This window comes from Rhagoletis pomonella, unplaced genomic scaffold, assembly GCF_013731165.1.
Source record: "Rhagoletis pomonella isolate Grant_MI unplaced genomic scaffold, Rhpom_1.0 Rhpom_scaffold_00007, whole genome shotgun sequence".
In the NCBI taxonomy this organism is placed as follows: Eukaryota; Metazoa; Arthropoda; class Insecta; order Diptera; family Tephritidae; genus Rhagoletis; species Rhagoletis pomonella.
The window spans coordinates 53,993,670-54,006,409 of NW_023458561.1; the positions used below are offsets into that span (position 1 = coordinate 53,993,670).

Sequence of the window (12,740 nt, forward strand, 5' to 3'; positions counted from 1 at the left end):
AGACAGCTGTTCCTGTAAAACCTGCAAATCCTAGAGTACGGGAACAGGCTAAACACCTTGGAATACTAATTAATTTGTATGTATTTTACATCTTTCTTTGCATGGATTTCGAAAAAAAAACGAAAAGGGCAATCACAACAGGAGGAATAAAAGGCGATAAATAATTTGAACAGCAATTTCCAAGCCTAAAGTAAGAACAAACAGCGAGTCTACACCGATTGGTCAAGTGTCAAGAAGTAGAACTCAAATTTAATCAGATGTCATGTACCTTCATCGCTGAATAGTGTCGAGGCAGATTAAACAAAAAAAAAACGTTGAACGTTCCTTAAAAAGTAACAAAAAACATCTACAGAAGACAAAAGTAGAGCAAAGAGACTGATTTTGTATTATCGAAAAGTACGAAGTTTCGAGTTTTGGAGGCATTAAACACATTCGGTTCATCAGTTAAATTTTATTTTTTTTTCGAGAAACACCAACCCCGACAGTCCTTCAAAAAGTTTGAGTGCAAACATATTCATAAAAATTTTGAACAAATGTTTGTGAAGGCATCCAACAGAAACTTTCCATAGCTTTTTCGTATCATATTAGAGTTGTGCAATTGTGAGTAAATATGGGTAAACGCATGGCAGTTACAGAGGCAAAGCATGCAACGCCGACAACTCGCACTATACGCAAACGAAAAAGAAATTCTTCTGGAGTTGCAGCTGATGTAATCTCGGCTACAGCCAAGGTACTACGAGGAGGTCATAACTACTGGCACGAAAACGATGACGAAGATTCGTCTTCAAATGATGCCACAAACGTAACACCACAAGTGAGAAATCTGTCTACAAAACAGGCCAACAACTCGTCGATTCTACTTAGCGCTAATACGTCAGTGAACGAATCCCCAAAGCCAGTGTATACTTTGCTGCCATCCGTGGTTAATGGTACTATTATGTATGACCTGATGCAGAAGCCGTGGCGACTTGGTAAACCTATTGGTGAGTGATTAAGTATGTTAAAAATTCTTTTGTTTGCAATGTCTATAAAACTAGAAACTGATGTCACAAATAAAGACAATAATTGAAGTTATGAACGTAAGCGTATACATACTATGTATGTTATTTAAAGTCGTTATTATATATATTTGTCTATGTATCTGCATAGTCCGGGCTATCGCTGAACCCATCATAGTCGGATTTTGTGAAATCTACTAAAATGCGATGACTGAATCCGAATTGGTATGAACGTATTGCATTCAAAGTATATGTACCGTTCATAGGTATTCGAATTCAGTAATAGCATTTTCGTAGATTTCATTAAAAATCGAACTACGATGGATTCCGTGATAGCCCTAATTATCTTTATATACTACATTCATCCCTGCAAAACAAGGGCTTGCTTGAATTGCAATCACAGCCTCAGTATTGCGCGAATCATTAAAGTATTACGTTCGATGTGAATTTCTAACAAGACCCAAAGCTCTTCCGAAATTTCGTAAAAGAATTAAAGTATCTTGGAAAATTCGCCAAAACAATTAGAAAAGGAAATAATAGTTGCGTTCCAGATGCTTCACGATATTCACGAAATTCACGATTTGCAGGAACAGCTGTTTTCCCCATTAATAAACCTTATGGGAGGTGGTCACCTGGAACGACTTCCTGTAAAAACCTGCAAATCGTGAAGCATCTGGAACGCAACTAATGTGTTCTTTAAGTTTTTCCAATTTTTCCAACTATTAAGAACACTCTGAGCGTATGGTTTGCAGGGATGTTATGGCTTAATAACGAAAAATTTAACAAACGTTTTATGTAAAAATTAAAACGTTTATTTTTTTAGGAAAGGGAAATTTTGGTGAAATTTTTTTGGCTTCAGACAACATCACCATTCCTGTATCTAACGAGAATGCTAAATTCGTTGTGAAAATCGAACCGCATTCAAACGGACCGTTATTTGTGGAAATTCATTGTTTAATGAACACTGCCAAAGATGACTGTAAGGAATTTTCTATTAAGTTAAAACATTAGTAAATTACATATGTACATTACAATGGCCTTATTTTGAATTTTTGTGTTTAGCTAACCATGTGAAAGCGGAAAAGGAAAATTCGATTAGGCAGCAGAATATCGCAGCATCTTTACCGCAAAATCCTCCGTCTGGTATACCAAACTACATTGCATCCGGCTCTCACTATTTCGGAGATGCACGCTACCGGTTTCTAGTATTGCAACGGTTCGATCGCGATTTACACTCTTTAATTAAAAATTGTCGTGTCCACCAAAAATCTGTGTTAACTCTAGCAATACAGATAGTAAATGTTTTGGAAAAGCTACATGACAAGGGCTATTGCCATAACGATGTCAAAGCGCAAAATCTTATGATTTCCAAATGCAAGTATTATAAAAAACAAACTGCAACTGCCCCAGTCACAACGGGCAATGGTAAATCGTCACGCTCTTCTAATCTAAAGTCTTCGAAATATGATGAACATTACGAGGAAAAACAGCAGACTACAGATAGCGGCAATAGTTCAGAGCAAGAAGCGAACGATGACGATGACGACGACGCTGATTTTGTTGTTAAACGGAAAATGTTTGTCGACGAAGATGAGGAGGAGGATGAGGACTTTGATGATGGCGCCACAACAAATAGTAACAATAGCAATACTGTAGACATTTACGAAACTCCTGTAAATCGCAATCGAAAGCGCCGACCACGCAACACTGTAGTAGAATACAGTGGATCTAATCCAGTAAGTTGAAAAATAAAAAAACGTTTTCTACATATGCATTCTAATATATGAGTTCTCACTGATTTCAGGTACGCTCATGTCGGCGACAAAAAAGAAATTCCATCTATGAGGAGATGGTTAAGTCACATTATTTACGACCCGCAAAACGTATTAGTTATTCGGAATTCTTTAACGAGGATGGTATTTCTGTAAAAGAAGACACAGCTGATTCAAAGTCGATCGCATCTGATGACGATTCCGAAGAATTTTTACCAAGTTCCGCTCGTCGTTCGGCAGCTATCAAAAAGTCCAGCCACTCTTCAAATACCTACACAACTACCGCCCCAAAACGCTTAACACGGCGTCAAGAAAAACTCATTAATAGTTTGAGTACCAGCAAGCATTTGTCTAGTGACACTGGAAACTTAAATTCAGCTACAACTGCAGTTGCGGAATCGCTTGTAGCAGTCGAGGAAGAACGTATCTTCCTTATTGATTTCGGTTTGGCTTCCAAGTTTATGGATAATGGGGTACATCGCCCTTTTGTTATGGATCAGCGCCGCGCACATGATGGCACTTTAGAATTTACATCGCGTGATGCTCACATGGGTGCCCATTCACGCCGCAGTGACCTAGAATGTTTGGGATATAATTTAATATTTTGGTCTCAAGGCTATTTGCCATGGAAAGATGCTGCAACACAACATCAACAAGAAAAGGTACATCGTGCTAAAGAGTACCTAATGACCGATGTGCGCGAAATGCTAAAGCAAATCTATGGCAAACAAGTTCCTAAATATTTGGGTGAATTTCTACATCAAGTTGGCCAATTGGCCTACCACGCTCGTCCGGATTATGCACGGTATCGTCGCTTATTCGAACGTGAGTTTGAACAACTCGGATATTCACTTGGTGAATTGCGTTTGGACAGCAACGAAATTGCCCGCAGTTGTGTGCGCGTTAAAGAAGAAATCGAGAACAAAAATGATATATTCGAAATGAATAAACATAACGGTAACGCAGCATGGAGTATTATGAACTTGTCAGTTGGCACACCATTCCATGAGCGCACTCTATCCAATCGAGTGTCGCCGAAAAATTTGAGGTCTAAATCTGACAAGAAATCAATGAAAAAGAAAAAGTTCTCTTGGGCGGAAATACTATCACAAGATCCCGATCAGATCGCACGCGAACGCGCAGAAAAGGAGTTCGATCGTGAGGAGGAATTGAGTGAAGTTCAACAACCAGTAGCGCGTCGGTATGAGGGAAAGCCAACGTATGCTATACTTGAGATACAACAACGCTTAAAATTAAGCGGGAGGCTAGTAGAAGAGAATTGCGATTCACAACAAGAAGATAATCAAACTGACGAAGATCAGGATGATGACGGCCAGGAAGAGGTAAATTTCTTTAGGTTTGATATTGTCATAAATATTAAAAGCTATACACTGATAAGCAGGAGGACATGGAAGTGGACGAGACAGATGAACCAGAAGACAATGGAGATGATTGTGACGATGAAAGCGAAGACGATGATGATGATAATGACGAGGAGGAGGAAGAAGAAGACGTCGATACAGATTCTACTGAAGACACCAACTCTGTGCTTAACGGTGGACGTAATACACGAGCACACAACACCCGATCAACCAGAACAAAGGTGCCAATGAAATCTTCAGACAGGGAAGTTCGAAATCGAGGCAGCGTAAAGCAGCGTTCAGTAAAATCTACAGCCAAAACAACACCACATGTAAATAAATCAAGAACAAGCCAACCTGTCACAAAGTCTATTAGCAAACGTTCTAGTGCCAGTACAACGCGTAGTAATCGTAAAGGTTGTAGTAATGATGCTATGCAAAATGTCGATCACGCTACGGTTAGTAACAGCAGTGCAAGTGGAAGGCCAGAACGACGTACTCGTCGTTGCTTAATTAAGACTGATACAGAGATGGATGATCCAATGGATCAACAGGAAAGTAATTCAAATTTCAGTCCGGATGTTTGTAGTTTATTCAACGTCTGGAAAAAAATCAATAACGAAAATATTTACTATCGTGGCAGCAATGCCGCTGCAGCGGCATCAACCCGACACTGTAAGAAGTGAAAAAATAAACGTATACATACATACATTTAGAGGTTCCAGAGAAACTTTGTAATATTTCTAAATTTTACACTGTTTTCAACTATTGTACTTTAATTTAAATAAGCATTAATTTGAATGCTTCAATGGCATAGAATAAACTAGAGTAGTGCAGAAGACCCATTACAAAAAAGAAATTAACCGAAGGAAAGGTTATAGATAATATTCATGGCATGTTTACATTTTTAACACAACACGTTTAACACAATTTGCGAAGAAAATTCGAAAAGGGGTGAGCAAAGTTAAAATTGTAACAAAGGAACTCATAATAAAAATAAAACATTTGAATAACATTATACAATATTTTATGCATAATAGTTAATTTTATTATGATCGCATGCCCAAAATGTAAACAAGTACGTAAACACAGAATTCTAGGGTTGAGTTGTTTTTACAATTGGTTCAGAATAATTTAGCAGTTATAAAACGTGGATAAAAAATTCAAATACTATTGCCGCTGAAAATATACATATTTTGAACTACTTTCGAGTTTATTTATAAAATATAAATCCATAATAGCGTGAACAACTGCTGTACATTTTGTATAAATATTCAGCAAACACATTACTCTTTAAACATAAGTAATTAGATTTAGGTAAAGTCTAAAAAATTTAAATAGGATCGTGCCGTATTGATTTATGAGCAGAACAGTAAATGAAGAAGACACACCAGGCGCACACAAATACTGTAATGAATGTTCATCGTTTGGATGGAGTTGTTTTCTTCCAAGACTTAACATTTTAAATGCAATGCACAAGCATAATTTTGAATTGTAAAAGCCTTTCCCGAGCAATTGTTTTTCCATATGTATACATGTGCACTTTGTCAACATTATCAACGGCGATATTTTATTGACGATTACACCCAATCGCCTGATTTAAGCAAATAGCTTGTAAGTTTTGCTGTTAATGTAAATGTTATACATAATTCTTCTTATATTTCTTAGTTTGTTTGCATCTAATACATATGTGCATCTGGGTCATAATGAAGGCCTTTCCGTTATAGTCCAGCCCTTAGCCTATGTGGAACTGTAAGTGCCCACATAACATAGCGATGTTGAACACCGTAGCATCAGTATGTGCTTACAAGTACATTAATATGCATTCACTTGTTTTCCTTTAGTATGTTTGCAATTAGTTATTTTTATACGCAAAACCATAACTGATCAATTGCCAATACACCAAGAATTTGTGTTTTTTAATTTGTTTAATCTTTTATTATTATTGCATACTTAAGAAAAATACCTATATATTAGCCATTAAATAAAGGAATTCATAATAAAAACCATTAAACTTCATAGGATTATACAAACATTAAATAAAAAATAAAATAAACAGATTAAATAAAAGTGTTTTTATTAATATGCACGCGAACTTAAAATTGTGGTCTAAGTGGGTTGATAAGCGAAGTACTTTGATATATATAACTCCCACATTGCATTGTACGACAGCTTTCGGCGGAAAGTTAGAGCGAACTTCCGCGATGCTATTTATCATACCCGCGCTAGCTATTGTTAAGTCTACCGAGCTGCTGCAGCTACCCACAACCCTGGTGGAGGTGTCGCACAGTGGAAGTACCAATTGTACTTCCATTTTACTGTAATTTGTTATGTGATATTTTTGCTTAGGAATGAAGAAATCTGAAGTATCGCACACTACACTAGGTGGCGGAAATGGTAAAAGCTTTCGACCTTCGGCCAACTCAGGCCTAAAGTTTCGATACTAAAAATGATAGCATGCGCAGATTTATTCAACCCTGTGGAGAAGTGCAAAAACATATCGGTATTGATTTTTAGTTAGAATAATTACAAAATTCACAAAACATAACCACTTGGTGCTACGATAGCGAATCGACGGGCAGGTAGTAGATCGATCTACATATATTGGCAGCCAGTTCGAAAACGCCCAACCTCAGAAAACTTTTCAAGAACGCTCTGTTTCAGAATTCGGTTCCCTATCTCAACATATTTTCAGTTGAATTTGAACCAAATTCTAAAATAGGGCGGTTTTCAATAAACTTCTGAAATAGAGCGTTCTTCACCGAATTCTGAAGTAAGGTCTTCTTGATAGTTTTCTGAGATAGAGCGTTTTTAAACCCGCTGCCAAAATAGTTCGATCTTCCACTCAGCCATCGAAATACGGTATTATAATTTAATTAATCTGGATAAATCACAACATTGCTGAGTTATCCGGCAAACCAAACCTGACTTAAACTCAGGGAAAAGCTTGTTCCGTGTTCCGGATCTTACGAATAAGTTCTCGTAATTTAAGTTGTGTTAGACTTCCCCTAATTTGCGCTCGGGTCGAACTTAATAATAACGTTATCCAAACTAATTCAAGCGATATTAGTGATATTAACCAAATTGAGCAAGTGGTCGGGCACTCCTGCAAGTGAGCAGATGAGCTCAAGCCACGACTGTTGACAAAAATGCAGTGCTCTTCGAATTAGTTAGGTCAGTATAAATACTTATGTACATTTGCCTATCGATTAACGTTTCAAGAATTAAAAGAATCGGGGCTATTGATGAATATTTGGCGGTCCCATTATCATTAAATCTACTTAAATCCCATCACTGAATCACAATTGATATGGACGTATAAACATATGTATAAATACATGCTACGTTCTTAGGTATTCGAATTCAGTGATAGCATTTTCGAAAATTTCACGAAAAACGAACTTAAAGTGCATTCAGAAATAGTTCCTATCCCTATTATGACCTGACAAGAGAAGCGCTTTAAAAAACGACATGGTCACCGTTACCACGACAGTCAGGTCTACGAAAACGGAACGACCCAGATTTAAATCTGGCCAAGATCTGTAATTTTATAATCACTCCCAAAAAAAACTCCTTGAGAAATTTGTAAGCTGTTACAAAACCAACACCATGGTCACCCAATAAAAGGGCAAAAGTGATGCTGGGTTTGTGAACTATAGAGACATATATTATATTCGAAAACCCATGTGCTGCTTTACACCCATTATCCTTTTGATAAAAGTTTGTTTGGTGAGTCGAAGAAAGTGTAAACTTACATACCTCTAATATCTGCTCAATGCCTTCAACGCGTCGCAGGAGCGATAACAATCGCATATCGGCACAACCGAAGTCCACAACCTATATTTACGTAAATTAATATACAACTTAGTGTTAATATATGTACAAAATTTAAGCAAACATGAATCCAAGTACTGCCTCACTTTTTTAAATTTGTGTCCCCACCGTGAGTCTTCCAGTATGCGCACTGCTGTAGTATACCGTTGCTCGTACACAGGAGGATCAAACTTGATGTCGCCCTCGGAATTTATATAACAACGAGCACGTAAACCTCCATCGGGTAATTCATAGGAAAACATATTTTACAAATTTACCGGCAAAGAACGAAATAAATCAGTGTAGTTTATACAATTTACGCGGTTCTGTGATTGACTGTGAAAGCGTCATTTGTTTATATTTCTTTGTTTTCTTTCGTTCCAGTTTCACAACGTTTTGTTGGATCATTATGTTCCCGCACTGGAGTTTGTAGCAATTGTGCGCGATGGAGCGAACAAACATGGCGCATTCGTTTGTTGAACGAAAATCTGAGAGCGAGTACATGAAAAGTACCTAGTGAGAGAAGGAAATCAAATTTGTGCCGAAAGCCGATCCAGAAATTACAGATCGGCGTAATAGCTGAAACCAAAGCGATTTTTATTTTCTTAATTTCGGTTATCTTATAGAAATTTTCAAAGAAGATGGTGTCAAATCATTGTTCTCCGCTTCTGTACAACAAATACATCATTATCCGTGTTTTATTTGTCCAGAAATTTAAGCTATTAGCTTATTTTGTATGGAGGACTTACCCAACATAATTATATTGGCTTATGAAAAGTTATCTTGGCTTATATATTGAACAAGAGGCATTGCCATTCAGCATCGGAAATTTTCTCCTTCAGCCAATCAGAAAGGTCGGTGTTATGCAGACAAACTTTTGTTTGCCAAATTAAATGGCGGCTGCTTAGTTTGCTCGGAGGTGGTTATGTCGAGTTTGGCACAGGGTTGCACGTTCATTATGGTTTTCATGGCTATTGCCAACACGAAATGAGAATTTCAGGTATACATAACGCGCACAATTTAAAATTTTTGTATATGACAACACCGAATTTGCTGCAGTTTGACCAAACAAAATTAGTTTGCTGTGAGAGTCGCCAAACTCGCTCTCTCCGAGTTTGGTGCAACAACAATTGCACGCAGTTTGCCAAACAAAATTTCTGCATAACACCAATCTAAGAGGCAAAAACTTACTCTGACGCTATTTGCAGTCAAACAACTGTCAAAATTAGGCTAACATAGGAAATAATTTCGTTTTATTTGACCAAGATTTAGCTATTTGCTTGTGATGGTTGAATAAAACATGCCTATTTTTACATTTAGGTCAGATCTTGTGTAGTTGGATCATGATTTTTTATCTTGATAAAAGCATTTGTAAGGTGGCTATTTTTTCCGGATTTCATCACATAAAAATTTAAAACATATGCTATTTCACACCCAAGCGAATAATAACAAATATTTAATAGAAAACAGCTAAATTTTTGCCTTTATATCGAAATATCAATAATGTTGTCTCCACGAAGCTATCGGGCAAATGAAAATGTAGCTGTCAAAGTACCAAATTGCTGGCAATATTTATCAAGATAAAAGCTCTGTTAATTTATGCTTGCCAAGAGCAATATGCGGTCTCCATGGGCAAAATTTTGCCTCGTAACATTATCAAGATAAAAACTTTTGCCTGTGGAGACATCTAGTAAGCATACAAATGAAATTCTTTGCCTTGCCAACGTTCACGCTAGGGCGAATTTATACAAGGTGGTGTTATGGTCGGATTACGCATACTTCGCATAACTTCGCACAACTTCGCATAAACTTCAAACTGTAATTTCGTATGTACTTTGTATGTATTCCATTACCCAGAAGTTAGCAGAACTTTTAAAAACTTGGCGATATTGAGTTTAGATTTAGCTTCACATTTTCTTAAGCTACACTTTTAGTGCTCTGGTACAAATGGTTGTGCGAAGTTATGCGAAATATGCATAATCATACCCTTACTTCCATGCGTCCAAGTTGCGTGTGATGACAGACAACTCCGCACACATGAACCAAAAATTTAAAACCAGGCAAGAACGCGACGTTGTATTTGTAACTGGTTTTGAGAAAAGTTTACCAAAGCGGGTTCGTCAGCTGAGCATTTGTTTACATCACACTTTACGCTTTTCTTTAACTAAAGAGTTAATTCAACACGACATGTTTTAAAGCTTTTTAATGAATCATTTTAGCCGAATCGTATGTTTAAAATGACTTGCAATAATTTTGGTTAATTCTGGTTTTCTTTGCTTTTACTTTTTTTCGTTTTCCAGCGAAACCAGATGGCGTAGAACCCGCTCAAAAAATCAACTTTTTTCACTCCCTTGTTCTTACGTGATCTTGTGTCTTCGTTCATGCACAGGTGTAAATTGGGTGTAAATGCAGTCCTAGGAATACTGGCCGATTCTGAACAGAAACTCCCCGAGAGTTTCCTCTCTTTTCCCTTTCCTCCTATCATGAATAAAAATTCCCCCGAGGATTTTTTATATTAAATGGCCAAGTTGAGCTCTCAAAAGCGTCAAACAGCTTTTTTGATGTTGGAATTTCCTCCTCCCAAGTTTTCGGGGAAAAAGCTACTACCTGGGAGTTAATTATTGGTGGATTTCTTTCTCGGGAGAAACAAATTCCCGGAGAACAAACTCCCCGGAAGTATTAAGAATTGGCCTGATAATAAAATTAACCCCATTTCGCAAACACTGGACACGAAATGTAGTTTTGTTTCCCGAATGGTTGAAATTTTTGACTGTTAATTTTTTTAACTTTTGTAAAAAAGAAGTCAATGCACAATAACGAAAGTCTGGGCTTGTTCGAGTTGCAATCACAACCGCAGTGTTGCGCGAATTATTAAAGTATCACGATCTGTGTTATCAGTTGGGCACTCAGTATATCCAGTAAAAAAACTGTGGTGAAGTCCTTTATGGGGATAAAGTTTCCAGAGGTGAAATTTTAGGTAGCACACAATTTCTTACACGCATGGTTGCTTTTCAGCACTCATGAAAGAAACTTAAGAAATATTTGAAAAAAAAGTTCATATAGTACATTAATTTTGAAAGAAATACCATATAATGTATGTACTCTGGTTAATAATATCAAAAAATGTATTAGAACCACCGTTTAATGTTATAACTATTTGATACAAATTAATATTGCTGCCCCGAACGCTCTGCGCCTTGCCACTGAAAATAGATTTACTTAAAATTACATCCCTGGTCCTTGTTCTTTCTGTATCGCATCGTGGTGAATTCACATTTCTCAGAAATTTGACAACAAAACAAAACAAAGCGAGTATTTTATTTGCTAATTTTTGCGATTTCTATTGTTTAATGTAAATTTGTCTTTTTAGGATATGTCGAGCCAACAAAGAAGGCGCAGTTGGAAAATTGAGTAATTAGTAATGAAGTAGCAGGCATATTTAGAAAATTATGCCGATAAGCAGGATGGAATTTGGGAAAGTAAGTGCATGGTTGCAGCATATCTATGTATAAAAAGTATTTAATTAAATTGTTTATAGAAATGTTATAAATCGAGTGGCTCATTTACGATGTGCTCCAAACATTTGGCGAACTTTTTTTCGCCTTTTCAACGTGCTAAGTAACAAGTTAAGATGACTGCCATCACGGCCGGTAAGAAACCGCAAGCAAAGGGCAGACAACCTTCCAGGAAGCTGCCTCCTGTCCCCGAGCCGAAGCTGCAGTTCTGCAAGAGCAGGTCAGCAAATTGCTACCCTGATCAAACGTAAACTAAAGCGCTCTGCTGTGATTGCACTCCGTAAATGTGAAAACTTGGTACATGCTGAGAAATATCAAACAAGAAAACTCCGTGATGGACGCCGTGAGATGGAGTAACGCTATGTGGCAAAGAAATGCGGCCAATTCGATGGGCCTGAAAAGTCCAAATTGGCTTTTGTGATCCGCATCCGCGGTATCAACAAAGTTGCACAAAAAGTGCGTAGTTTTACAGTTCTGTCTTCGCCACATTAAAACGGTGTGTTCATCAAATTGAGCAAGGCAACCATTAATATGCTACGTATGCCGAACCCCCTATATGGGGTTATCGAAATCTTAAATCAGTTTGTGAATTGATGTACAAACGTGGAATGGTCAAGCGTGTCCCAATCTCTGCTTTGTGATCGAACGCAAATTTCGCGAAGCGCACGAAATTCAGTGCGTTGATTCACTTCACTTCAAGAAAGCCCCCAACTTCCTGTTGCTATTCAAGCTCAACACATCAACCCGAGGCTGGCGCAAGAAGGCTAATCACTACGTTGAGGTTGGTGATTTCGGTAGCCGTGAGGATAAGATCAACAAATTGCTGCACAAGATGGCTTAAAGAAATTGTTGTTTTGTATTTAAGTCGACAATATAATTTGGCACATCTTCAAAAGACGCCCAAGCAAAAAAAAACAGAAAATTAAAAAATTCCTGAAGTTGCCTTTTCACGGGTCGATTTCTGTCGACTGGAAAATTTACTTAAGATATCGACTAGCCAAAACGCTTACATTTTACGGTTGAATTGCAATTTACACGCGTAGATTTTGGTTAAACGACAAAAATCGACCGTGTAAAGGCAGCTTAAATAACGTTCAAATTAATCATCCCCTTTGAGATGGAAAATACCAATAACCATTTCATAATTTCGAAAATTATTCCATTTATATTTGTTCTTGCATTTTCCACACCACTTGTGAGGTATGCTTTTACGCGCGTTACCGATTTTTTTTTAATGTGCTCGGTTGCCCAGGAGGCCTATTTTCACCTTTACAACTTAAC

At 37.4% G+C, this 12,740-nt stretch overlaps 2 protein-coding genes across 3 annotated transcripts in view; one reads left to right on the forward strand and one right to left on the reverse strand.

The window, feature by feature from the left end:
- Nucleotides 1-8,701, reverse strand: part of LOC118743079 (small RNA 2'-O-methyltransferase) — a 27,075-nt gene extending 18,374 nt beyond the window's left edge. The window contains exons 1-2 of the mRNA XM_036475568.1: nucleotides 8,052-8,701; nucleotides 7,891-7,968 (exon numbers count right to left, since the gene is read on the reverse strand). Of these exons, the coding sequence (XP_036331461.1) occupies nucleotides 7,891-7,968; nucleotides 8,052-8,207 (234 nt within the window). The 5' untranslated portion in view covers nucleotides 8,208-8,701. The remainder of the gene's footprint in view (nucleotides 1-7,890; nucleotides 7,969-8,051) is intronic.
- On the forward strand, nucleotides 73-5,196 carry LOC118743076. Of its 2 annotated transcripts, none has more exons than XM_036475565.1 (5): nucleotides 73-983; nucleotides 1,822-1,977; nucleotides 2,061-2,734; nucleotides 2,803-4,113; nucleotides 4,170-5,196. In XM_036475565.1, the coding sequence occupies exons 1-5, from the start codon at nucleotides 611-613 to the stop codon at nucleotides 4,815-4,817; spliced, it is 3,162 nt and encodes a 1,053-aa protein (XP_036331458.1). In that variant the 5' UTR covers nucleotides 73-610; the 3' UTR covers nucleotides 4,818-5,196. The 2 variants fall into 2 exon arrangements, with proteins under 2 accessions (XP_036331458.1, XP_036331459.1); XM_036475566.1 differs by having other exon boundaries at nucleotides 78-983; nucleotides 4,173-5,196.
- Nucleotides 8,702-12,740: the final 4,039 nt, after the last annotated feature.

Coding starts and splice junctions, on each gene's coding strand:
- LOC118743076 (XM_036475565.1), top strand. CDS start 611: ATGGGTAAACGCATGGCAGTTACAGAGGCAAAGCATGCAACGCCGACA. Junction 984..1,821: donor GCGACTTGGTAAACCTATTG/GTGAGTGATTAA, acceptor TTATTTTTTTAG/GAAAGGGAAATTTTGGTGAA. Junction 2,735..2,802: donor AATACAGTGGATCTAATCCA/GTAAGTTGAAAA, acceptor CACTGATTTCAG/GTACGCTCATGTCGGCGACA.